The sequence below is a fragment of the Equus asinus genome, chromosome 20 (genome assembly GCF_041296235.1).
Source record: "Equus asinus isolate D_3611 breed Donkey chromosome 20, EquAss-T2T_v2, whole genome shotgun sequence".
In the NCBI taxonomy this organism is placed as follows: domain Eukaryota; kingdom Metazoa; phylum Chordata; class Mammalia; order Perissodactyla; family Equidae; genus Equus; species Equus asinus.
The window spans coordinates 67,126,796-67,153,011 of NC_091809.1; the positions used below are offsets into that span (position 1 = coordinate 67,126,796).

At 48.4% G+C, this 26,216-nt stretch overlaps 1 protein-coding gene across 1 annotated transcript; it reads left to right on the forward strand.

Moving 5' to 3' along the window:
* VSTM5 (V-set and transmembrane domain containing 5) lies at window positions 1–25,895 on the forward strand. The gene is made up of 4 exons (XM_014835417.3): window positions 1–460; window positions 21,383–21,709; window positions 21,814–21,954; window positions 22,086–25,895. Exons 1-4 carry the CDS (start codon window positions 370–372, stop codon window positions 22,127–22,129), a joined length of 603 nt encoding a protein of 200 aa, XP_014690903.1. The 5' UTR covers window positions 1–369; the 3' UTR covers window positions 22,130–25,895.
* The last annotated feature ends 321 nt before the right edge of the window (window positions 25,896–26,216 follow it).

Consider the following 26,216-nt stretch of genomic DNA (forward strand, 5'->3'; position numbering starts at 1 on the left):
TATTTGCCATTATTCACCTCTGAGTGTGTGCATTCCCACTGCTTCCCATTCTCTCTCGCTCTCGCTCTCTTTCGCTCTCTCACTTGCTCTCACGCTCGCTCTCTCGCTCTCACGCTCGCTCTCTCTCTTTCGCTCTCTTGCTCGCTCGCTCGCTCGCTCGCTCTCCTCTTTCTTTCCTACTCCTTGGGAACTGGTTCAACCACCGTACAACCAGCTCATCTGCCTCTGGCATTAGAGGACCTGCTGGAGCCGGAGGAGGAGAGCGGAGGCGGGCGGGCAGGAGCGGCGGCGGCGGCGACAGCGCACAGCCGGCCCGCGCCGCGCCGCCCAGGAAGCCCATGCCCGGCCCGTGCCGCCCGGGGCTTGCTCATGAGGCCTCTGCCGAGCCGGAGCAGGAAAAACGGCGGCATCTCCCTGGGACTCTTCGCCCTCTGCCTGGCCGCAGCCCGCTGTCTGCAGAGTAAGCGCGGGGCATGGGGCACGGGGCGCGGGGAGCCGGGCTCGGGGCGCGGGGCGCGAGTGCCAGTGTCGCGGCTGCCGGCCGCGGGCCCTCGCCCACCTCGCCCGGCCTGGCTGGCAGGGAAGGAGCCGCTTCCCGGCGGGCTGGGCGCGGCCCGAGCCGGCTGCCGATCGCTCCCGGAGGGACCTGGGCAGAGCGGAGGCTCCCCGGGCTGGCAGCCGGAGCCGCTTCGAGGTGCCCGCCCCGCGCCCCGCCCGGCCGGGCGTTATCAGAGCCGGAAGCCGAGCGGGAGAGAACCGGCTCCGGGCCCGGTGGATCGCCGCCTCTTCTGCAGTGTTTTTTATTTCTTTTTCCTGGACTAACCAGACCCCAGGGCGCACGAGACCCGTCATCCTCCCGCGGACGTCCCTGGTCACCAGCACGTTCTGTAGGTGCCCCCATCCCTCAGACGCACCCACGGCAGACGCTCTGAAGGTCTGGGCTGGGTGTTGGGACCTGAATTCCTCGGGCCGGAGGTGGTCCTCGGCACTCTGCGCTGAGGGGAGGGCTTTGGGGGGTCGGCTCTAGACTCCCTCGGCGTGATGAGTCTAAATGTAACCCACAGCCCCACACCCTCCCATCGACACAAACAGATTTCAATGCCGTTTTACTCTCATTTAATCCTTATCATTCTCATTTTACAGACTAATCAACCAAGGTTTAGAGAGTGACCAATGCAGGGCCACTGGAGGTGGGAAGACCTCTAGTAAGAGCCAACACTTGTTAAGAAAGTGTGCATTCAACATCCCTGGACTTTACCAGACTTCTATCGTTAACCCTCAGGGCAACCCTATGAAATAAGCGCTACTCTTATCCCTGTTTCACGTGAGGAAACTGAGGCACACAGAGGTTGTTACTTGTATAAAGATGCCAGCTAGTCAGTGGTGAAGTTAGGATTCAAATCTGGGCAATCTAGCACTCTTGACCTTTACGCCTCTGGCTAGCACCCAGCTTTGAAGACTGCAAGTCTCAGAAACCCAGAAAGACTGGGATGGGACATGTGCCTCTGGCTGTCTGTGGAGCTAGAAATAGGCAGCTGTTAGTCCATCAGGTTGGTGGGTGTGTTTGGCGTTGCAGTGGCCTATTTTATTGTTGTTCATCCCTCCAGCATGTTTCCAACCACCATTCTTATGCAACATCTGTACAGATGTTCCTGATGTTCGGGAGCCAGCCATTTTCCACAGCGTAAAATTCACTTATTTATTCACTCATTCACGGTACCCTCTGCCTGCAGGAAGCAGGCCACACTGGGTACTGGGGATGCCATGGTTCACAGTCTTGTCCCCAGACAAGCAAACAAGAGTGCCAGCTTGGAGCGGCAAGCTCTGAGAGGCGGGCGGTGTCAATGTTCTGGAAGCCCTAGAGGCTCAGAACCTGGATTTGGGGGACCAGGGCAAGCCTCCCAAAGGGAGCCGCGTCTGACAGATGGACAGGAGCAGCCAGGGGAATGGGACAGAGGGAATGCAGGGTGTCCTCGACAAAGAGGAGGACAGGTAAAAGTTTTGCCCTTCTCCATCGAATATCTGACTCCAACAGAGCTGTCAGGTCCAGGGAGGCAGGCATTCTTTTTTGGCTCTGGGTTCCTAGCACTTGCCCAGTGGCAGCTGAGGTCTACCCCTTAAAAGGTAGTGAATGGATGTGCACCTGCCTGAATGAGGCCTGTGCTTCAGGGCCGGCCCTGATGATGTAGAGTGGGCCTCCTCCCTCTCACCAGCTCCCTCTAGTCTCGGCCTCTTCAGAGTCTGTCAAAACCATCCACCCAGAAAGTCTAATATGCATCATTTACGCTGAAGTCTGTTAAAGCATGCCCCCAAAACACCAACACCCTGTCTGTGAAGCCTTTTCTCTGTAAGTGGACTATTATGGACTGAATGTTTGTGTCTTGCTGAAATTCATATGTTGAAGCCCAAACCCCCAGTGCGATGGTATTTGGAAGTGGGACCTTTGGGAGGTAATTAGCGTTAGATGAGATCATCATGATGGGGCCCTCATGATGGGATTAGTGTTCTTATAAAAAGAAGAGACCAGAGCTCTCTCTCTTTCTGCCATGTGAGGGCACAGCAAGATGGCAGCTGTCTGCAAGGCAGGAAGAGAGCCTGCCAAATCTGCCAGCACCTTGATTGTGGACACCCCAGCCTCCAGAACAATAAGAAATTAATGTCTGTTGTTTAAGCCCCCCAGTCTATGGTATTTTATTATAGCAGCCTGAGCTAAGACAGAAATCAGTACTGAGAAGTGGAATGCTGCTGTAACAAAAACCTAAAACTCTGGAAGCAGCTTTGGAGCTGGGTAAGGGCTAGAGGCTGGAGGAGTTTTGAGGTGCATGTGAAAAATGTGCACTCTAAGGGCAATGCTGGGGAGGTTTTAGATGCAAATGAGGAACATCTTATTGGACAGTGGAGAAAAGGTGATCCTTGTTAAAAAGTGGCAAAGAGCTTGGCTGAACTGTGTTCGTGTTCTAGCGTTTTGTGGAGGGTAGAACTTGAGAGTGATGAAATTAGATATTTAGCTGAGATTTCTTTCCTTTTTTTTTTTCTTAAAGATTTTATTTTTCCTTTTTCTCCCCAAAGCTCCCTGGTACATAGTTGTATATATTTTTTTAGAGGTGGGTCCTTCTAGTTGTGACATGTAGGATGCCACCTCAGCGTGGCTTCATGAGTGGTGCCACGTCCACGCCCAGGATCTGAACCGGTGAAACCCTGGGCCCGTGCAGCAGAGCTCGCGAACTTAACCACTCAGCCACGGAGCCGGCCCCAGCTGAGGAGATTTCTAAGCAAAGAGTCGAAGGAGCAGCTTGGTTCCTCCTGACTGTTTATAGTAAAATACAAAAAGAGAGAAATGAATTGAAGAAGGAATTGTTAAGCAAAAAGGAACCAGAACTTAAAGACTTGGAAAATTCTCACCTCGTCTAGATTACAAAAAGTGAGAAAGCATGCTCAGAAGAGAACACCAACAGTGTGGCCAAACAACCATTTGATAAGATTAGTATGGGTGTGAGCCATGGACCTAATCAGCCACCCCAGCAGAAACACTGCCAGTTTAAACTGAAGGGGATGAAGACAGAATGAAGTAAAGGAGGGCTGTCAGACTTGTTAGATCCTACAGCACTGAGCATACGCCTGTTCAGCTGTGAATGTGCACTGCTTTTCAAGACGAGGCAAGAAAGACTCTGTAGGTGATTCAGTGATCATCAGAGCTGCCTCCTTTGTTTCAAATGGGGGGGGCTGTTGCCTTGGCTTCAACAGGCCAGATGGAGGCCCCATAGAGCCTCCAGGGCCAGGGCTGCCCAGAAGAGCCTCTGGGGACACACAACTGCCCAGCAGAGTTGCAGGGGTGGGGGGGCCCAATCTCTGCCTCAGTAGATCCTGAAGGCAGGGCTGCCGCTTCAGTGGGTCCGGAAGAGAGAGTGTTAAACCAAGGAAGATTGCTCTTGAGCCTTAAGATCTAATGGTATTTACCTTGCTGGGTTTTGGACTGACTTGGAACTCATCACCCCTTTTCCCTTTTGATTTCTCCCTTTTGAAACGGGCATGCCTATCCTCTCTTGTCACATGTCCTACCACTGCATTTTGGAAGCACGTAACTTATCTGGTTTCGCAGGTTCCTAGTTGGAGGGTAATTTTGCTTCAAGATGAATGTACCTCCAGTCTCACCCATGCGTGATTTAGATGGTGTTTAGATAAGACTTTGGACTTTAGAGATGAAGCTGAAACCAGTTAAGACTTTTGGAGCTGTTGGGATGGAATGAATGCATTTTGCATGCAGGAAGGACATGAATTTTGGGAATCTAGGAGCAGAATGTTATGGTCTGCATGTTTATTTCCCCCTGAAATTCATAATAAAGCCCTAACTCCCAATATGATAGTATTTGGAGGTGGGGCCTTTGAGAGGCAATTGGGTTTAGATGAGGTCATGGGAGTGGGGCTTCCATGATAGGATTACTGTCCTTATAAGAAGAGGAAGAGATCAGAGTTCGCCTTCTCTCCACCATGTGAGATAGGCAAGAAGGTAGCCATCTATAAGCCAGGAAGAGTGCCCTCATCAAGAATGGTTAAGCCCCCCAGCCTATGGTATTGTGTTATGGGAGCTGGAGCTAAGACAGGGACTTACAGGTTTATCTCCTAGAAAGCTGGCAGGACTCCCGTGGCAGGCCAAGGTGGGGCCCCGTCTGGGACCTTTGTTCATTTCCTTTCTCAGCTCTCTACATGGTAAGGTAGCCATCAAGCCTGCTGGTATCCTGTGCTGCCTCTCATTTGGAAGCGGATGATCCAAGACTAAAGCAGGAAAGTTTAGTTGATGGCCTGGGGCCAAGTCAGCTTGCTTCTTGTGTTCCAACCCCGCTTTCTAAGAAGCAGGCCTCTCTCCCAACACACATGGACACACACACACACACACACACGCATGAATACACACACAAGTGACCTTTAACATCCCCGCTTAACAGGGTGGGGCCAGGGCTGGAGGAACTGACCCCACTGAGTCACTCATGGCCCAGTGCCCAGGAGAACAGAGGAACAGAGTAGGGGCTGAGTCTGGGTCTGGGGAGGGAGGGGACAGGCTGGAAGCTGCCACAACCAGAAGGGAGCTGTGGGTTCTAGGCTGAGCTGGGGGTGGGATGAGTAGGGAAGGGAAGGAGAGACAGTGTAGGAGGAATCCCCTTGAGGCCCCTGGGGAGACGCCCAGATCTGTCACTCCAGGACCAGGCCCCCCTGGTGCCCTGGGGCTGCCATCTATGTGGCACTCTTTTACTGAGCACCTACCATGCTTAGGCTCTTCCCTGGCCCCTCACGAAACAGAGACAAATGAGGTGTGCTCTCTCTCTGGACTCTCCTTTCAGGTTTATAGACAGTGGTTCTGCAAACATAAATGTACCCACCAAAAAAGTAGTGTTTGGGTGCGCTTTGAAAAAAATGCAATTATACTGTACTTTTTATGAAGCAACTTAGTTTTTACAGCAATTTTTTTTAGCTCCATCCACGTTGATAAGCAGAGATCTTGCTCATTCCTCTCAACTGCTATACTTATGTCTTCATACAGATATGATGCTTTTTACCTAACCAGACCCCTCCTGCTGGATGTTTAAGCTTTCAGCTTTTAGCCCTCCCTCGGGGGAGAGCGACTCCTAATGCAGGGTGATGAGAGTGATGCACATGGTAGGGAGGATGTGGAAGGCCGAGGCCACCTCTGAGCTGACATGCCCCCTGCACACGCACCTCCTCCCACAGGTAGTGCTCAAAAATGCCTGGAAGATTAAATTGAAGCTATTGAGGGAGAGGTGTCATCAACCAGAACGTCACCCAAATTTCTTCCATCCTGATCTCCCAGGGAGTCCTGAGTATAGTCCCTGCCAGTCTGGGAGGGGGTTGCAGTCAGGAGACCCTCCTTTCTCCATTATCCTCAGGACCGGACACCTATGTATTTCATCCACTGTCAGATTTTTAAAAAATATTTCAATATATCTAAAGTCAAGAGGCATGTTACAAATCAATAGCTTTGCCATAATCTCTGTCGGCCTGGATTGAGGTTGAGTCCTTCCCGAGAGGATGTGTTGCTTCTGTCAGTCACCGGGAAGGAGTAGGAAAGGCTACATGGAGAAGGTGAGGCCAAGTGTTGAAAGATGAGTAAGTGTACGCAGCAGGACAAGGTGGAGAAGAGAATTCTAGGCATACAGCAAGTGCTCAAAAAATAGGTACACTCTTGCCCTTGGGGCCTGGCAGGGTCTGGACAAGCTGAGCTACTGAAGAGGAAGTGGGAGCCACCTTAACACGCACCTTCCGGATCTCAGCTGGTACCCGCTCAGACTCCGCTGACATGCACCTGCACAGTCCACTGCTCTCAGGACCCTGGTGTGCCTGCACCCAGGTTTTCCCTGGAAAATGGGCTTGGGATAGGAAAGTATTTATTTATCCAGCAGAAATAGGAGTAGACAAAGGAGAAGTAAGCAAGTTCGAAGTTGGAAAATGATTTTCTCCCATAACTGGTTTGCTGGGCTGGGAAAGCACCGGTTGGTCCCGTGGGCAAAGGGGAAAAATGACACACTGGACCATAAAGGGAGCACAGGACATTCCTTGTTCCCTTGTGGTCCAGGAAGCACATGGGCCTTTCCCCCTGCGAGGCGCACCCTGGGGATAGCTCAGGCCTGTGCTGTGCTGACTCCAGAGGAGCCTGGCTGCTCTGGGGCTCCCTGGAGAATCCTCAGCTGGCAAAGGGGAAGGGCCGGGGGCTGGTCCCAGTCCCAGTGCTGGCCGTAAGCCCTGGATGTGAGGTCGTCTTCCTTCTTGGAGCACACAAGGCGGGTGGCTGGCTTAGTGACTGTCAGCCAAGGCTGCACATTAGAACCACGTGGGGGCTTGTAAGACCTACAGATGCCCACGCCCTACCCCTGAGAGTTAAATCAGTATCTCTGAGGGCAGGACCCAGCACTGTTTGGAGTTTAAGCTCCTCTGGCGATTCTAGTCTGTAGTCAGGCAGAGAGCTCCTGGACTAGGCCGTTTCCGGGTCCCCTCCATTAGTCTTGTCCTGGGGAAAACAGCTCGTCAGGAAGCGTGCACGTCTGTCCCACCTTCTGTTCTCAGAACACCCACCATTGTGTGTGGTAGGGTCTCGCTTATGTCTTTCTTCTTCTTCTACATAGTTGTATATTCTAGTTGTGAGTGCCTCTGGTTGTGCTATGTGGGATGCTGCCATCAGCATGGCCTGATGAGTGGTGCCGTGTCTGTGCCCAGGATCCCAGCTGGCAAAACTCTGGGCTGCTGAAGCAGAGCATGTGAACTGAACCACTTGGCCATGGGACCGGCCCCTCCCTTATGTCTCATTTGTGGTTTTGTCCTGACAAACCTGTAAATACTTTCCCACCAGGCTTAGGTCGGGAGACAAGGCTGCTTTGCTTTGAAGTTTGGTTTTTTCAGTAAATAGTTCCTGAGCACCTACTGTGTGAGGGGCACTGTGCCAGGAGCTGTGGATTCTCAGCGCGGCCCCTGTAATGGGGGGGGGGGGGGGTCACATGACCCAGAGGGGAAGTCAGATCCTAACAGGATGGTTTTAAGTCGGATGCCCTGGGAGCACTGAGAAAGGCATGTAACTCAGCTCAGAGTTGGGAAGAGTCTTCTTGAAGAAGAAGCCTTGAAGGCAAAGTAGGAGGTGGCCAGGTGAGCAGTGGGAGAAAGTTCTGAGCAGCAGGAAACAGTGAGCACAGATGCAGCCTTGCCGTCTTCTCCCTGTAGGCCAGTAGCAGGTGACAAGTCTTTAGTTAAAGCAGGTTTTTCAACTCTTGCCAATTTCTTCATATTCAGTCTGATAAGTCGTCTAACAGTTAAGGGAATGAAGCGTGGGAAGGTCCTGGATCTTAGGTGGAAGGTGCTGGAACAGTTTCTCTGATAGACCCTTATACTAATGCCAGAGAATCAGGAGGGAGATATGGGTCCCTTGGCACCAGGCACTGGCCGGGGGACCTAATGTGAAGCTCCTCTGACTGTTTGTCCTTCTGTACTTATGTAATATCCCTGCCCCGGGCTCACTGTGGGACTGGATCACATTCCTTTTGAAGCCAATGCCGGAACACCAGACCTGCTCTATCCTCCTGCTGTCAACCAAGACTTCTCCATACTTTGGGATGGGATTTCAGGGATTCTTGAACTAGAACTTGTTCCTTTATGTCAGGTAGACTGTCAATTCAGTTTGACAGCCCCAGGTTGAATGGCCATCCATCACGTCACACACTGCTGGGTGCCGGTGATTCAGACCTCAGTGTATGGTACATGCTTGCCTGCCCCTTCTAGCTGGGAGATGGGCAGTCACTCATCTAACACGCGTGCAAGGCAGGCTATGAACTGTGCCTTAGGAGCCTAATAGGGCCTGGCAGAGGAGGTGACATTTAAGATGGGCCTTGAGGAGTGCACAGAAACCTGAGAGTGGAGAGGGGGTGACCTGACCTGAGATAGAGGGCAAACTCTATCTCAGGCCCAGTGGGAGTGGTGCATAGTTTGGTGCAACCAGAATTGAGGGGTAGCAAGGAGTCTTGGGACACGAGGAGGGAGAAGAAAGTTGAGACCAGCTTACTGAGGTCTTTCAGAGCCAAGGAAGACCCAGCCAGACGTGTGGTGGGGCCGGCTGGGTGGTGCAGTGGTTAAGTTCGCATGTTCTGCTTCGGCGGCCTGGGGTTCGCCAGTTTGGATCCCAGGTGTGGACATGGCACCACTTGGCAAGCCATGCTGTGATAGGCATCCCACATATAAAGTAGAGGAAGATGGGCACGGATGTTAGCTCAGGGCCAGTCTTCCTCAGCAAAAAGAGGAGGATTGGTAGCAGATGTTAGCTCAGGGCTAATCTTCCTCAAAAAAAAGAAAAGAAAAAGAAAGATCACTAACAATAGCCTCCAGGCAACTGAAGAGGAGAAAAGCCAGTATCTCCTGAGTTTTTATAATTGTTAATAACAATTAAAGGACAATAATAACTGTGACTGTTTATTAAACACCTACTTTGTGCCAGGCACTGTAACAGCTTCTTTCTATTCGTCTTCACAGTACTCCTGCAAATAGGTGTTATTAGTTTCCATTTCATAGATGAAGAAACTGAGGCTCATAAAGGTTGAGGGATTTGCCTAAGGACAGTCATTCATTCAGCAGGTGTTTCTGGAAAGCCCACAGTACCAGGCACTGTGCTAGGCCCTGGGGATTCAACGCTGAACAAGATGGACTGGCCCCTGTGCTCAGAGCTGACAGCTGGTCTAGGAGGATGAACCATTAATCAAGAGTGATTGCAACAGACTGGGATAAGTGTGTTGCTAGAGAGGAACAGGGAGGTACGGGAACCCAGAGCTGGGCCCCCTAACCTGGTGTTGAGGGGTTGGGGAAGGCTTCCTGGAAGAAGGGGTATTTAAACTAAGACCTGCAGGATGAAGAGGAACTGGCTCTTTCATACATTTGAAGGAGGAACTTTGTACTCTAACCACTGTACTCAGTCATGGGTGTGCCTGAATTATCTTTTGATCACTTTACACCCCTCTTCCAAGTGCCTTCAGGCATCCTTTAAAGTCCTCCCAGAAGAATTCTTGGGAGGTCACGCCACCTCATTTCTTCTTTTGTCCTCCTGTTCCACACACATTTCTGCAGAGGTGTCTGAGGAGGGCCCCACTTTCCCGTTCCCAGGCTGGCCACTGGCCCAGGCCTGACCACAGCTCCTGCAGCCCAGCCCTGCAGAGGGCAAACCAGCAGTGCCCCTCCCCGAAGGTGCTGCCAAGCAAGGCGGCTGGCTCCGCCATGCCTGGCTTCCTTGGCATCTGAGTAGAAACACAGCAGTGACTTGACCTTGGCCCGTGGCCATTCAGAAGAGGGCAGCTTTCCAACAAGGGCGGCTCTGCTTATGGTAGAAAGATCCCAGGAGGAATTCCACAGGGAGAAATTTCAGATCACCCAGTCTCTTGCCATGCTTCCACAAGGAGTCACAGATTTACAAATGCTCAGTCCCATTCTACACCGCTATGTGATTTGCAAGAACCAGCCTCCTCCACCCGACACTCCAGCTCTTGGTTTCAGATCTATTGCTTCAATCCCTGGTGCAAGTCTAGCTTCTGCTTCCATACCCCTGGGGATGGGGAGCTTACTACCTCAGTAAACCACTCAGTGCATCCTCAAAGAATTCTCATTAATAATAGGTGGTATTTATTGAGTGATCACCAAGTGTTAGAAACTGCGATAAACTCCTTACCTGTATTGCCTCACATAAACTTCGTTCTGCTACAGGAGGTGGGCACAGCACTATTCAAGTATACTTATTTCATAGGTACGGTAATTGAGACTGAAAGAAACTAATTTACCCTAGATCACACAGCTGTTACTGGCACACCTAAATTTTGAACACGAGTCTGTCTGATTCCGGAGTCCATGAATGCATCCAGTATACACACTCTGCCTCAATTGTGTTCACCAGACTCTGTATCCTTTTAATCTTTACTCACTGGTCCTCATTCTGGCAATGACTGGGTGTCTTTATTCTCCAAGATGAGAAGTTCTGCAGCAGACACTGCTCTCTGCCTGGCAGAAGTGGTGTTAGCAGTGTTGGAGAAGGAGAGGAGGGGCCGGCCCACAGGGATCCTGGGAGCATCCTCAGTGCCCCCTGTGCCCTAAAGTCTTTCAGAAACATAACTACTGAAGCTCTAAAAGTGTGGTCCTGGGACCAGCAGCAGCATTACCTAGAACTTAGAAATGCACACTCTGGGGCCTCCCTACTGAATGAGACACTGGGGACGGTGCCCAGCAAGTGTGTTTTAACAAGCCCTCCAGGTAATTCTAATGGAGCTAAATGTTGGGGACCACTGCGGTAGAGCACTGGAGAGGGTGGAGGGGGCACGTGGAATTACTTAACTCCCTGTTCTTACCCCCTAACACCAAAGCGTCACTAGAAATAGGACCAGATACAATGCAATTTGAGGGATGCCAGAAAGAGTCCATTTCCCCCAAATATCTGAAGGGCCGGCCCTGGTGCCTCGGACATTCCTCTCCAGCGGCCCTTCGTGCCTTTGGCTTTAGGCTTTGTTAAAGTGCCCCTGTGAAGGGGTTATGGGCTTTGGCTGCCCATAATGAGTGGACTCACTTATTGGTGATCAATCTTGGTTGCACACTAGAATCACTTGGGGGCTTTTAAAATTTGCAGAGGCCTTGGGCCCACCCCCAAAGATTCTGAATTCGTGAGTCTGGCGTACGATTTTTAAAAGCTTCCCCAAATGGTCTAATGTTCAGTCAAGGACCGACAATAACTAGATTGGTCCACCTTGGTCCAATCAGCTGTGGCCAGGAAGCTGAGCACTAAGGCCCTCTCTGCAGGGGCTCTGAGAAGAGATTGGGCGCAGCTGGTCAGGAGCCAAATTAACCAATAATGGACTTCCACCTGGAGCATGGGCCATGCATTGGTGTTGGAGCTTGGTAAATGTTAGTCTCATAGCTTCCTGTCCCAAATGGAATGGAAGGAGACTGGATTGATTCCTCATGGCCTGGAATCATGGCTTCCTCTGGGTGAGAAATCAGGGAAGGGAGCGCCTATGTCACTTGGAATTGTTCCCAGCTGTCAAGCTTTCTCACCCATGTTTTGTGGTTTGTTTTTTTATTGAATCATTGACAGTCAAGCTGTGACAATACCTAATTACAAATGAGAAAATGTTGGGTCAGAGAAGTGACGGGATTTGTGCAGTCACCCAGCTAGGGTGTGGTGTGGTCAAAACAGAACCTGGGTCTTTTGATTCCACAGACTGTGCATGGGGTGGCCTTCCCAGGGCTTCCCCAGCCGGCATCTTGGGCTCTTCTGCCACCCTCTGCCCCCACAGGCAAGTGTGTCTTCTCTACATCTGGGGAGAGGGGTGGAGCTGACTTCTTACGCAGCCTGCGGAGTTTTCACTCTACCGTGACAGAAGGAGCTGGGAAGAACACTGGGTGAGTGTGGGGGCCCAGAAGCCACAAGTGTGTTTCAAGCAGAAGAGAGTGCTCAGCAGTGTCCCAGGAGGAGAAGGTCATCTGCTGAGAGGAGGAATTTGGAGTCCAAAGAGATTGGAAGGACCCGGCCGTAGTAATCATGGACAAAGAAAGGGTAAATTCATGTGAAAAACATAGTAAGATTGGCGGTTTTGGAAGGCCCTCTTGAATCTGGTGATCTTGCATATACACTGGAAACAATGTATTTTGTTGTTCTGGAGAGCGTCTGCTCTGCGACTTTCTCCTATAGTGCTGACTGCTCAGGTTGGAGCAGAGACGAAGCAGAGAGTTGTTGATCCAAGGCTAGGGGTTTGCCCACCAGATATGATGAAAAGACAGAGAGCACTGCTGTCCAATAGGAATATAATGCAAGGTACGGATGTAATTTTGAATTTTCTAATGGCCACATTAAAAAAATAGAAAGAAACAGGTGAAATTTTAATATATTTTGTTTAACCCATATATGCAAAATATTATCATTGAAACATGTAATCAATGTAAAAAACTTGAGATACTTTACATTCTGTTTACATACAGAGTACTAAGTCATCAAAATCTGGTGTGTATGTTATGCTTAGAGCACATCTCAACTCAGACTAACCCATTTCAAGTGCTCAATAGCTACATGTGTCTAGCAGCTACCATATTGGAAAGCCCAGGTCTAGACTCTTAACTTCTTGTCATGTCTGTCTCTCAAATCTTTAGCAGCACTGAGCCGTGTGCTATTTTGGGAAACATAAAAGAAGTGTCAAACTGCACCTCTGTATAATCAGTGTTTTATTTTATCAGAAGCAGCTGTGGGGCAATGAAAAGACAGTTGGGTTCCAGCCTCAGCTCTAATTTTCCACTTGGCAAGAACTTGGGCACTTAAGTCTCTAAGCCTCAGTTTCCTCATCTGTAAAGTAGGGATCAAATAAGCAAGTGCCTGTGAAGCAAAAAGCATAGTTCCTTAACCCAGGTCTCCTGCCTGCCCGGGTCTCCAGGGCGAGGTGGTGCTTGTGCAGTACTTTGTGTACATGTGAAGTACTGACATTTTCAACCGTGAAAAGTCTGGGGCTCGGACCCAATCTTGGCATGCGTTTCTATGTATTTTTAGGATCGTGCTGTGTTTATTTTTTAAGTAATTACAAATTTGCTAAAAGATTCCTACTGTTCAAGAGAGTATAGAGCGAAGTATAAGGCTTTCTTCCACCCCAGACAGCTAGGCTCTGCCCCAAGGACAACCACGGCTCTGGGTTTTTAGTGTACCCTTCCGCAGACTTTCAATGCATTTATGCGGATGTGTGCATGTGCATGTGTGTGTACACACATCTCATTACTTTACTCAAATGGAAACATTCTCTACATACTGTTCTGTCCTGTGCTTTTTCATTGTTTTTTGGATCTTATAATATCATTGCATATAGATCGTCATTTTTAATGTCTCTGTAGTATTACAAAGTATGAATATTGATAATTTACTTAACCAGTTGTGAGGTAATAAGCAATATGTATTTGGTCTCTGCTCCCAGTTCCTGGCACAGAGTTCCTAAAACCCTAGTAATTTCTTGGGCGATAGGAGCTTCTTTAGTTATAATATTTGGTCTTAGTCCCTGGTTCCTGACATAAAAGTTTCTAAGACCCTTGGAATCTCCCGAGTGATGAGTGTTTTTTTGTTTGCTAATGAAGTGACTCTTGGAAGATAAGCCTGGTTGGCAGAGGACCTACCTGTGTGATTAGAGGGTTGAAACTTGTAGCCCTAACTTCCCCCTAACCCCCAACCTCTGGAGATAGGAGAGGGGCTGCGGATTGAGGTAATCACCAATGGCCAATGATTTAATCCACCGTACCTATGTAATGGGACCTCCAAAAAAACCCCTCACTGAAGGAGTGTGGAGAGTTTCTGGGTTGGTGAACACATCAAGGAGCTGGGAGGGTGGCGTCCCCAGAGAAGGCATGGAAGCGCCACGCCCCTTCCTACATTCGTTTCCCTGTGCATCTCTTCCGTGTCACTGTTCCTGAGTTCTATCTTTTATAACAAACTGGTAATAGTAAGTTAGGTCCTTTCCCCAGTTCTGTGAGCTGTTCTAGCAAATTATCGAAGCTGAGGAGGGGGTTGTGGGAACCCCCCAGTTATAGCCAGTTGGTCAGAAGTTCAAGTGGTCTGGACTTGTGCTTGGTGTCTGAAGTCGGGGGCAGAAATGTGAGACTGAGCCCTTAACCTGTGGGGTGTGTGCTGACTCCAGATGGTTAGTGTCGGAGTGTTGTGAGCAGAGAAGTTTTCCGTTACCGTCCCTAACCACTGAACACACAGGTGTCTCTAGTCTTTTGTACTGCAGTTGACTATACTATGCTTTAGTGACAGTGTGTACACACATATCTTTGCATCTATGTGCCCTTATTAGTTGTAGGATAAGTTCCTAAAAGTGGAATTTCTGGGTCAAGAGGTATGTGCTATTTAATGTTTTTACAGATTTCACCATATTGCCCTCCAAGCAGGTTACATCCACTTATAATCCCACAGTAATGTTTGGTATCACTTCTGCGCACTCCTGACAACATAATGTTATCAAACTTCTTGATCTTTCCCAGTCTGGTATTGGCCAAGTCATTTAGCTTTGCCAGCCTGAGTTTCACTGGGCTGTGATAATTGTATTTGACAGCTAGTACTTAACGGGTTACCAAGAGAAATGGTGGCTATTGCTATTTTGGAGTGATTTTTTTGATTGGAGTACAAATACAGGAACCTCATAAAGGGGAGCAGCCTGCCAGGCTCCATCTAAACCTGTATCTGTTCATGTTGTTTGGGTTTGGCTGACATCTGGGTGACTTCCCAAGGCCATTATACAGCAAGATCGTGGGGGAGCTCCCTCGGGGACGAGCTGAGTTTTGGTCTGTTAGTAATCGGACACTGGCAGGGTGAATTACCACCTGAGATAACAGGAGGGCTGGGTACCCTGTAAATTATGTGCAGATGTCAGTCGTCAGCACTATGCATGGCACCTAAACCTGAAAGTCATTATTTGGGGTTGCTGTGCTGGCCTCCTCCGTGAAGCTGTGTTTCAGAAATTCCGTGCTCGCTCGTTTCAAGAACTGCAGAAGTTAGGCAGGGACATGGGTATTTTAGTTGCAGGGTAAAACCGTGCCATTTCTCCTTCTAGCTATTTCACTCTGGGCAGACTTGGGGCTGGGAAACTGGGTCTTGCTAGCGCCTCTCTCAGCCAGATCCATCGCCCCCTCGGCTCAACACAGACCCCCCCCCGCCCCCCCCAAATGGGCAGCAGTTTGACAGGCAGGCATGCATGTCTTTATTCATTCACTCATACGAGTTTATTGTGAGACCTGCAGACCCTGTGTTGGGCACTGGGGTTTCTGAGATCTCCCAGGGAAGATCTCATGGTCTGGGGCAGAGCTACTGTGCACATATGTGCTTCCAGCTGCCCCTCACTTCTCCCAGTCCAGGCCAGAGGCTGGCCCAAGTACGGCCACACCCAGCGCCTCAGGCTGTTCCCAACTGCTGGGGCTCCAGCCGTGGGTTCTCTTGAAGGTGCATGCACAGCACAAGCACATGTGCAGGGCCCGGGGCAGTGCAGGTGATGTGTGCAGGTGATAAGATGATGAATTCTGCCAGATGGCCCTTCCAGACGCCCAGTGCAGATCACGCCGTGCCTCGATTTGAGCACCATGCTGGGTCCTCCCTGCCTGCAGGATAACTCCTTCAAGGAATCCCCAGCCTGTCACAGATTTCTTGTGCTACAGCCAACATGCACTTCTCACTCACCAGCTCCCAAACCTGAGTTTCCGTCTTGCCTCCCTGGGTGGACTCTGTTTCCTCAGCTAGGATTGCATTTCCTCCCTTGCCTACGCTTTTAAAATCTTATTCTCCAAGCCTCAGCTTCACTGAGTGTCTTCTGCTTTTCCCAGCCCCTGCGAACTTCCTGGCTCATTACCAGGATAGTGGAAAAAACCCAGGATTTCAATCTCCGCTCAGCCGTTTACCATGACATTATGCGAATTACCTAACCTCAGTAAACTTTAATTTGCTCCGCTGTAAAATGGGGGTAACAATGTACTTTTCACCAGGTCACCACCCGCCAGCCAGTGCCCTGTGTGGAGGAAGCCTGGTGAGTGTGGCGCTGGGTTCAGTGACTGGTGGGAGGTCCCCACTAAAATGGGGGTGCAGTGGGATTGCGACCAGTGGGAGATGTGTTTGGGAGCCAGAGGGTTGAGGGAAGAATAGCTTTGGTCCGCCCTCGGCTTACCCAGAGCTGGCTCCCCTGCTGAGCCCCGTGGGCGCCTCAGAAATCAGCCATCGTGTATCTTGGAGTTTTCTCTTCGCTCTTCAACATTTCCCTGTTGAGTCTCAGATAGGGTGACCAGCTGTCTTGGTTTGCCCATGACTGCCCTGATTTTAGCACCGAAACTCCTGAACCTGGGAAAACTTTCAATCCCAGGAGGGGTGGTCACCCTGAGGCCAGTGACACACTGATGGATACAGGCTAGCGGTGGGGGCTGCAGCTCCTCGAGGGCACTAAGTGCTGGGTCCTGCTGGGCCTTACACGTGCTGCGTGGCCTCCTCCTCACAGTGCTCCTCCGCAGGGTTTCCAGGCCTCATTCTGCAGCCGAGGAAGCTGAGGCTCCCGGAAGTGAAGGCACTTTCTCCAAGTCTCACAGCTAGGAGGCCCCAGGGTTGAACCTGTGTGTATCCTGCCCACACTAGGTGTCTCCACCACCTGCTCCAACAGTTTTCTGAGTTAGGACTCCTGAACCCTAGCTTTCTGACTCCTATTTTAGCTGCTTACAGGCTTGATAAGGAGGAGGAGGAGGATGCTGACGCTGCGTTTGATAATCAAACTGGCTGGATAAGTGGCTTTCCAGATAAGTGAAGTGAAAATGAGTCGTCTTGATTAAGGTGTATCCTTCTTGTCTCCTTAAACTCAGAGACCACATCAGCTATGTATCTTCCTTTAACATTAGCTGTCCACTGAAATTGTGGTCTGAACAATGTTGACCTTTATGGTGATTTCGGGAAATATCTCCTGCTTAAATAATCAATTTTTTAAAACAGCAAAGCACTACTTGTGTAATTTATTTGTAAGAAAAGGAACACGGAACCATTCTGAGTATTATATTCCAGCCCAAGCTCGGCAGCTGCTTTCACCTGCCCGCTGCTTTCTCTCTGACCAGTTCCCAGGGGGTCTCACCAGCCCCAGGAAATCAGGCTTTCAGGAAGCTCAGTGACCTCAGTTCTGTGACTTTTTCCTTAAAGGAGGCATCCCCATCTATCTGGGAAATGGGTAGAATTTAGTTATTCTCTGCTTTTTACAAAGAATTCAAGCGACGGTGAAAAGCAAGGTAAGCTTTTAAACTTCGCACACCAGATTGCTTGGTCGAATCAGGAGAACTTAAACAGATTTTAAAAATACATTTTTTTTATTATCAATTCAATAAATGTGGAAAATTCAAAGTTACATGAATGCATACCCTGGAAAATAAAATTCCACTGTTATTCAGTCTTTAAGGGGCAATCCCTGTTAACACTTTAGCATATATTACTACAACATTTTTCTACACATAATATGTACATATTAACACATATTTACCAGCCCTGGTCGCCTAGTGGTTAAGGTTTGGCACTCTTACCGCTGTGGCCCCGGTTTGTTTCCTGATCAGGGAACCACACCACCCATCTGTCAGTTGTCATACTGTGATGGCTGCATGTTGCTGGGATCCTGAAAGCTATGCCACTGGTATTTCAAATACCAGCAGGGTCACCCACAGTGCACAGGTTTCAGCAGAGCTTCCAGACTAGGCAGACTAGGAAGAAGGACCTGGCCACCCTCTTCTGAAAAAATTGGCCATGAAAACCCTAGGAATAGCAGCAGAGCATCGTCTAATATAGCGCCGAAAGATGAGAGGATGGCATGAAAAGACCAGGCAGGGTTCTGCTCTGCTGTACACAGGGTCACTAAGAGTCGGAATGGACTCAACGGCACTGACTGTAGAAGTGCGTATTTACACAAATATAAATAAGATTTATTTTTTAACTTAGTACCATGTCATCGACATCTTCCCTTGTCCACACAAAGCTCATTCTCATTAATGGCTTCCTGGCACCCATTTTACAAGTAAAGTCTGATTTATTGAACCAACCTCCTTGAGTGGACTGTTTGAGCCAGATCTGAAAATTGGTCTAGGCACTGAGTCTTTCTGGTCTTGTTCTGGAATGATTTCAGCACGAGCTGCAGAGGTGGTTACTCATTAAATCCACTTCTTGAACAGTTGATGTGTGGTTTGCCTTTAAACTCTTGGAACTGTTAATTTTCCATCTTTGCTATAGACCCTTTGTTCCTAATTATATGTGTCAGAAAGAAGAACTGTTTGTTCCTGGAACCTAGTTAAATGCTTGGTTAGTTTGTCTGATTAGGAGGAGGTTTTCTGGTCAAGAAAACATACAGAAACCAACTCAGACTGGTTGGCCAGTTTTTAGCGTATCAGCATCTGAGAAACTTGGGCTTATTTTTGTTTTTCAGTCTTGCTGTTTCTGGGGCCAAAGAACTTGAAAAGCTCAAAGTGAAGGTCCCTAAGGCTATTCAAAGGGCTAGCGGTCTCCCAGGGGACTGGTCTGTCAGTAACCTTGACCAACATGGTTAACATAGGATGTAACTGAAATGCACATAGGTTATGATACAGATTTGTTACTAGCACTAAATGTGCTTCTCCAAATCTTACAGTAATCGTCATTCCAGTTGCTCATGCTTGGGGTCAGAGAAATCCGAAAACATGGATAAATACATGATATAGATAGTCACAAAGTAGAGTGGGAAAAACACAGGGTTTTTAATCAAACAGAACTGCATTCAAATCCCACCTTTGCCATTTCCCAGCTATGTGGGCATGTTGCTGACTCTCATGGGAAAAATAAGAGGGATAAGGATTGTAAAGGACATAATAAGTATATAACATAGGAACTGGCACATAAAGCCTTGACTAAATTATAGTTCTCTTTCGTATATGTATGTTCGCTTTTAGATGTGCCTAACTTTTCAAACCACCCAAGTAGCAACATTTCCATCAGGAAACAGCACGCCCTTCTTGTTGCTGTAGGTGTTTGGTTATTCACTTATTCATTCACTCAACAAACATTTATTCACCAGCCACTGTGTCAGGCATTGTGTTGGGTACAAGGGACACAGAGGCAAAAAAATACATGATCTGGAATTTGACCCATTTTCCTCTAGAGAGAGAGAGAGAGATCATGCACGAGTGAGCACAAATGTGGCAAAGTGTTAATAATTGGTGAATATAGGAGAAGGTGTATAGATATTAACTCTACTTGTCTTTCAACTTTCTGTGAGTTTAACATTTTTTAAAATACAGAGTTGGGGAGAAAACATACTTCTGGTCCTTGGCAGCTGAACTCTTGAAAGCCGTAATTACCCCCCAGTTTTTCAGCATGGAATTTATCAGATTATCTCCAGTCACTTAGGCAGGTCTTAGGAGAGGGACGCTAATAGGATATGCTAGGGATGGGAGAGGACAATGAGAAAGGGCTGGAAAAGTAACATGCGTGGTTACCTGGAGCCACACAGCAGGGGCTCTGGGGTACCTGGGCAGCCATAGAGTGAGGGGGCCACACAGAAAGTGGAGTTGGGAACCAAGGGATGGACTCCAAGCTTAAATCCTGCCCTATCCTGTCACCAGTCGCCAGCCAGCCCTGACCACTCGTCTCGGTGTAGGGAGGCATTCGTCACATTCTGTGCCCTCCACTGCCAACCACTCACCTTTGATTTGAGCATCGAGGTTAAATACACGAGCTTTGGAGTCCGCATCCCTGGTGTGACTCCCAGCCTTACAGAATGAACTTGGACAAGCTAGTTAGTCCTGTTGACACTGAGGTTTCCTGTATCCTCGATAGAATTGCAATGGGTTGTATGAGACTTTAACGAGATAATGTGTATAAAGCAGTTAGCACAGGGCCTATGCGTGGTACCTACTTAATACATGTATAATGACACATATACAACCTTAGCCAATGGCACTACTATTCATTCATCCACACAATCACCCAGGAATCTCCGCTTGATGCCTGTCTGCCTCACCCACCCCCACATCTAGTTTGTCAGCATGTTCTCCCTACTTCCACATACGTATTCTAAATTTACTTTTCACTCTCTCCAAGGCTCTGTCTGCATCTCTTATCTAGTCCCCTGCTGCAGCCACCTGACTGCTCTTCCTGCTTCCACTTTACCCCCTCACCCCCTGAAAGTTCTCCATAGCAGACATTCGCAAGCTTAATGGAGAATGTCACCCTCCTGCCTAAGCCCTCCTATGGCTTCCCATCACCCTTGAGAAAGCCCACCTCTGCCTCTCACATCATGACCTGGGTCCTGCCCAGCTCTCCAGCCTTGTCTCCTGACCCTCCCATTACTCCCTGCATGCTGGCATATTGGCCTTCTTTCTGTCCCTCAAACACGCCAATGCTGACTCCCACCTCAGTCTTTGTAGTCATTCCCTCTGCCTGAAATGCTCTCCCGCATGTCTTCACGTGGCTGCCTCCCTGTCCTTTAGGTCTCAGGTCAAATGTCATTTCCTCTGCGAGGTCCTCTCTGACCATCCTATCTAATATTGTGTACCACCTCCACCCGCACCAGTCACTAGTGCCGATTTATTATCTTTAAAGCGTTTGTCACGGGGGCCGGCCCCGTGGCCGAGTGGTTAAGCTCATGTGCTCCGTTTCGGCGGCCCAGGGTTTCACTGGTTTGGATCCTGGGCGCAGACATGGCACTCCTCATCAGGCCATGCTGAGGCGATGTCCCATATGCCACAACTAGAAGGACCCACAACTAAAAATATACAACTATGTACCGGGGGGCTTTGGGGAGAAAAAGGAAAAATAAAGTCTTTAAAAAAAAAAAAGCTCAGGCTGCATAACAAAATACCATAGACTGGGGGGCTTAAGCAATAATTTATTTTCTCATAGTTCCAGAGGCTGGAAAGTCCAAGATCAAGTTTCTAGTAGGATTTGGTTTCTGCTAAGAGCTCAGACGTTGTGACTCACATGGCCTTTCCTCCATGGGTGCCCTTTACGGGGAAGGGGAAGTTGATGGGGAGGGGAGCTCTTATGTTCTTATGTCTCCTCTTATAAAGACACTAATCCTATGGGATCAGAGCCCACCCATATGACCTCATTTAACCTTCATTACTTCCTTAGAGGCCCCATCTCCAAATATAGCCACACTGGGGGTTAGTCTTCAATACAGGAATTTGGGAGGGATACAAACATTCAGTCCAGAACATTCACCATTGTAACATCAGCACTAGAAGCTAGAAGAGAGCCTGGCATGTAACAGGTACTCAGTAAATAAATTAATGCATTATAGATGTTCGTTTTACTATAAGTTCATATAAGTAGCCCCACACCTAGCACTCCATCTTGCAGGTCAGGGTGTGTCACTGTACATTCCCCAGTCTGCCATCAATGCCACGGTGGAAGAAGATATCCTGCTCTCTGTTGAATACTCCTGCCATGGCGTCCCCACCATCGAATGGAGGTATACATCCAACTGGGGAGTGCAGAAGATCGTGGAGTGGAAGCCAGGGACTCAGGCCAACATCTCCCAAAGCCACAAGGACAGAGTCTGCACCTTCGACAACGGCTCCATCCAGCTCTTCAGTGTGGGTGTGAGGGATTCTGGCTACTACGTCATCACAGTGACAGAGAGCCTGGGGAGCAGCCAGTTTGGCACCATTGTGCTGCATGTGTCGGGTAAGAGCCCCAGGCCCAGCGCCCCTCTGAGCTGTGAGCATGTGGCAGGCCAACTTCATGATATTAAAAGAGCTATGTTCCCCTTCCTCTCACCTGCCCCACAGAGATCCTCTATGAAGACCTCCACTTTGTCGCTGTCTTCCTTGCTTTTCTCACTGCTGTGGCCGCCATGCTAATCAGCCTCATGTGGGTTTGTAACAAGTGTGCGTACAAATTCCAGAGGAAGAGAAGACACAAGCTCAAAGGTAATTCTCTAGGCCTTGTGATAATCAATTCATGCTTTTATGGCTGGAGGTGGCACATGTTATCTTGTTCTCACCAAGAAACCACTCTATGGCTGATTTGTAACTCATGGCCTTACCATTTGCTTTTGCAGAAAGCACAACGGAGGAGATTGAGCTGCAAGATGTTGAGTGTTAGCCAAGGCTGGGCCCAATTACATTCCTACCTCAAGAGGAAAACATTTTCCAATGGAAGGAGGAAACACAGTCCACTCTAGAGCCTCCTGTTGCCCCGCCACAGCCACCCATTCCTAATAGGGCAGCTGGACGTTGACAGAATTGACTGTGTGGAGTCGAGGACTCTGGATTGGACAAAGTCAGTTCTCATACTTGCACAAAGTTCAAGGGGAAGAGTGCTTGAGGCTTTGAGCCAGAGCTTTGCTGGGCTGCAGTTTCCAGTCACGTTGAGCCATTCCAATGGCATACTGCAGGCACTGGCTGCTTGCTCGCTATGCTCTCTCGGGCTTAGGGGATGCCATTGGAGGAGTCCCCATATCAGAGGCCAGAGTATCTCCAGATCAAGTGTGCAGCCAGCACTGGAACAGCTCTCCGGGCTCCTGTCTGCTCTGCTTGTGCCCTCCAACCCTCTGCTGTGGGAGCTGCCATGAGAAAACCTGAGGATTTTAGACAATCTGCTGCCTAAGCAGCAGAGGTGGAAAAGGACTGTCATCCACGCTGCTGTGCTGCAGTGAGTTGCTCAGAGCAGGGAGAGGATGCCCCACGGCCTGGAGCTTTAGGGAGAGGAACTTAATTTGTTCCTGAAGGACCAGCATTGGGAAGCAGGAATAGGGAGAAAATTACCTTTCTTTTCCTCTTATTCCAACGTTAATTGGATTTTCCCTCCTATGGCCCCAACTTAGGCCAGTATGAGGAAAATAACAGTTCATCTCCACTATGGCATCTGGCCTGCAAATGGCCCCCTGACAAGCTCGGTAACGCTACCTGTGTGAAAGCTGAGACCGCACAATGGGAGGTACAACTGGAAAGTCAGTCAGCTCAGGCTTTGAATCTGTCCCCCTCAGTCACTAACACTTCACGTCTCAAGTCAGGCCCTTGCTCTTTCCCAACCAGGCTAAGGAGCACTTGGCGCTTACCTACCTCACAGGGTATCGAGTGAAGTCCACAGTAGCATGGAGCTCTCTGAGCGATTTAAGAAAAGCATGAGGATTCTTCAAGAACTTGGAAAGCAATAGTGCTATATTATTAGAGTATTGGAAATCGATAAAATGCCATGAGGTATTGGGGCTCCAGGTGAAACTGCGGAACTAGATCACAGCTGACCTTTGTCCTTAGTCTCCCAATTTATTGGTCACTGTGTTTGCCTGAGTTTCTCCCAAGTTCCACTGGCAAGCTCTAAAGCAGGCATGAGTTTATTTTCTGTTATCTTTACTCTCTCTAACATTCTTAGCTAGAGACCAAAGGGATCACCCTGATTATTGATGGAAGCTGAGGTTCTTAGCTGTGTCCCCAGCCCTCAGCTGCAAATTCACCCAAGCAAACAGGAAGGAGAGCTAGAACATTCCTTCTCTTCTCCCTCCCTTCGGAGTCTCCAATGTCCACATTTCTTCTACTTCCCACGTGGCAGTTAAGGCATTGCCTGGAGGCCATTCCCTAAATAATGAATCCAGAGTTGCAGGAAGGGACTTTCGGAGTACTCAGACAGGAGCACTCAGTGATCTAGGGAAGGGCTCTGAAGGCACTACTTTGACTCCAAAGGCAAGAGAGCAGTTGGTCTGAACAAGTGACTTGTAGCTCTAGCACCTGACACATGGAAAGTTTGCCCCCCGCCGGGCCATCTCCTTACATACATGTGTAAACATGCACACCTGTGCCCTTTCCCCATGGGGCAGTCAGAGGAACCAGGCCTGTGCCAGGACAGGTTCCTTGTACCGGTGTCTGGTGCCATGCGGCAACAGCGGCAGCAGTACCAGAGAGAAAGCAGGGGGCGTCTAGGACAATTTGATTCTTTCTTCTCTTTCACAGAAAGCCCATCAGCAGGAAACTGGCTAGGACCTGGGTAGCTGCTGGAGTCTGTGTATCTTCTCTCATACGACCTGCTTTCCAGAACTCTACCTCTCAGCTGGTCAGAAGTCAGGGTGGTAATTGTCAATCATAAAAGGAGGAATGGAAAAGAATACCCGATGGGAGGCCTCCGTGGGCAAACCCAGAGATGTATTGCCCCCTCATGAATTGCCCCCCAAAAATTCTCTCAGCTTTCCATTTCCTTATTTTTCACGTTTAAAGCTCCCTCCATCCCGAACATTCCTCTGGAAAGTTTCTGATTCCAGAGCCTGAGGTTTTTGTCTTATTTTTCAGAAAAGGAAATATGAAATCATGGAGGTTGGCCACTGTAAATGTTAAGCTGTAAGTTGTGTTTCAAACTGTGAAAAATAATTGTTTTGAAGAATGAAATAAAACCTGAAAATAAAACCCTGCTTCACTGTGTGTGAACCCACCCCTGCCAAGAACTCAGAGGCCCTGGGTGAGGTTTCCAGCAGCTGTCACATAAGCAAACCCTCAGCCGCAGTTGGGGGTCTGGCACATTTTTTAAATGAAAATGGAATTAATCACATTATTTCTAATCATAAACATTCTTTAGCAATTCAGAAAAACATCTAATTAGCCCATCATTCTCTCCTGTATAGTAACCTAAAGACTAATGTGAAGTTTTTGCTTCCAGAATACTAATTGTAATACAATCCTTTCTGCTTCTGGAGAAGGCTGAATTGTACCAGAACATACATGCTTTGTCCACAGAGTATCCTTTCAGAGATCATGATCTAAGAAACCAAAAAGGTGTATATTGTACTTTCTCATTTTGTGCTGTTTTGTGTATGTGAGGAGAGCTGAAACAGAGAACCCCCATCCTCTGAAGCCCACGGGAGATGGTAGACAGCCGGCAGCACTTCACACTCACTCTGATTAGAAATCATACCACACGAAGGTGAGGAGCAAAGGCAGTGAGAGGTAAGAGGGGTTCTCAGGATATCTTGCTCAGCGGGGAATGCAGATAAGCCCTGCAGGAGGATGCAATTCACAAGGGCCAGATAACTGACATGGGTAGAGAAAAGGTGGCACAATAGGATGCTGGGAGATGAAACCAAGATGGAGGAACCAAATACGAAACCCCAGGGATGACTCCAAGGCAGTCTCCTTGACAACTCCAGAGGGATACTGGGAGAAAAGGAAACCCTCTGTCATCAGCTTTTATATACCCAGCACAGGTTTCTGCCCAGTTTCCAGGGAAGCATCAGACACCTCTCTAGTTTACCGAAAGCAGAGTAAATCCCTGAGGCTGTTGTTAGCATGTGCATCCACAGCTCAACTTTCACTAAAGAATTGTGTGAGTTGCCAGTATGTGTGCCTCTTTGCACGCCCAAACCCGTCCCAGCTGTCAGCTTTTCCAGTCCTTGAGACCATGCTTACTGAGTTCACTATTTCCACTGTCTTTTAAAAATTAGGTGGGTGGTTTTGGTTGGGATTAATTACAAATGTGATAAATCCTTCTTTAAAATTAAAATGATATTGAAGTTTATATACAAAGTAAAAATTCTCCCTCCAACCCAACTTTCCAGAGGGAACAACAGTTAAATTTGGTGTATATTCTTCTGGACTTGCATATGCATATATGAACATATCTGTCTATATACACACACCACAATACACATACTTAATCTATTTTCTTCTTAGGCAAATAGGATTCTATTATACATATTACCCTACAACTTGCTTGTTTTCTCTTAATGTTTCTTGGGCATTATTCCATGTCTCTACTTATTCCTAAACTTCATTCTTCTAATTGCCTGCACAATGCAATCTATAGCATGAATATATTACAATTGATTGTTCACTGAAAAATACCTATCTCAAATGATATATACAAAAATAAATATCTTGGGCAGTCTATTACAGTAGACTTATTCCTTCAACCACGATGGCTTCCTCTTGTTAACTAATGCATTCAACACTATTTCCTATGCATCCTTCTCTTTCAAGGAATTCAGAATGTTTTATAATCTTGGTGGGTTTTATGTAAAGTTTATCAGAGACAATGTTTGGGCAAGGGAGAAAGAATATTGCTAATGTAAAATGAGTCTAAAATTTTAGCTTTCAATTTGACCTTATCAAGTGCACACACGGTAGGAATCAAAATTCCTTTGATGCAACAGACCAGTGATTGTTCAGGTAGTTCTGTCCCTAAAAATGCTAGAAGTATTTTTGCCTCA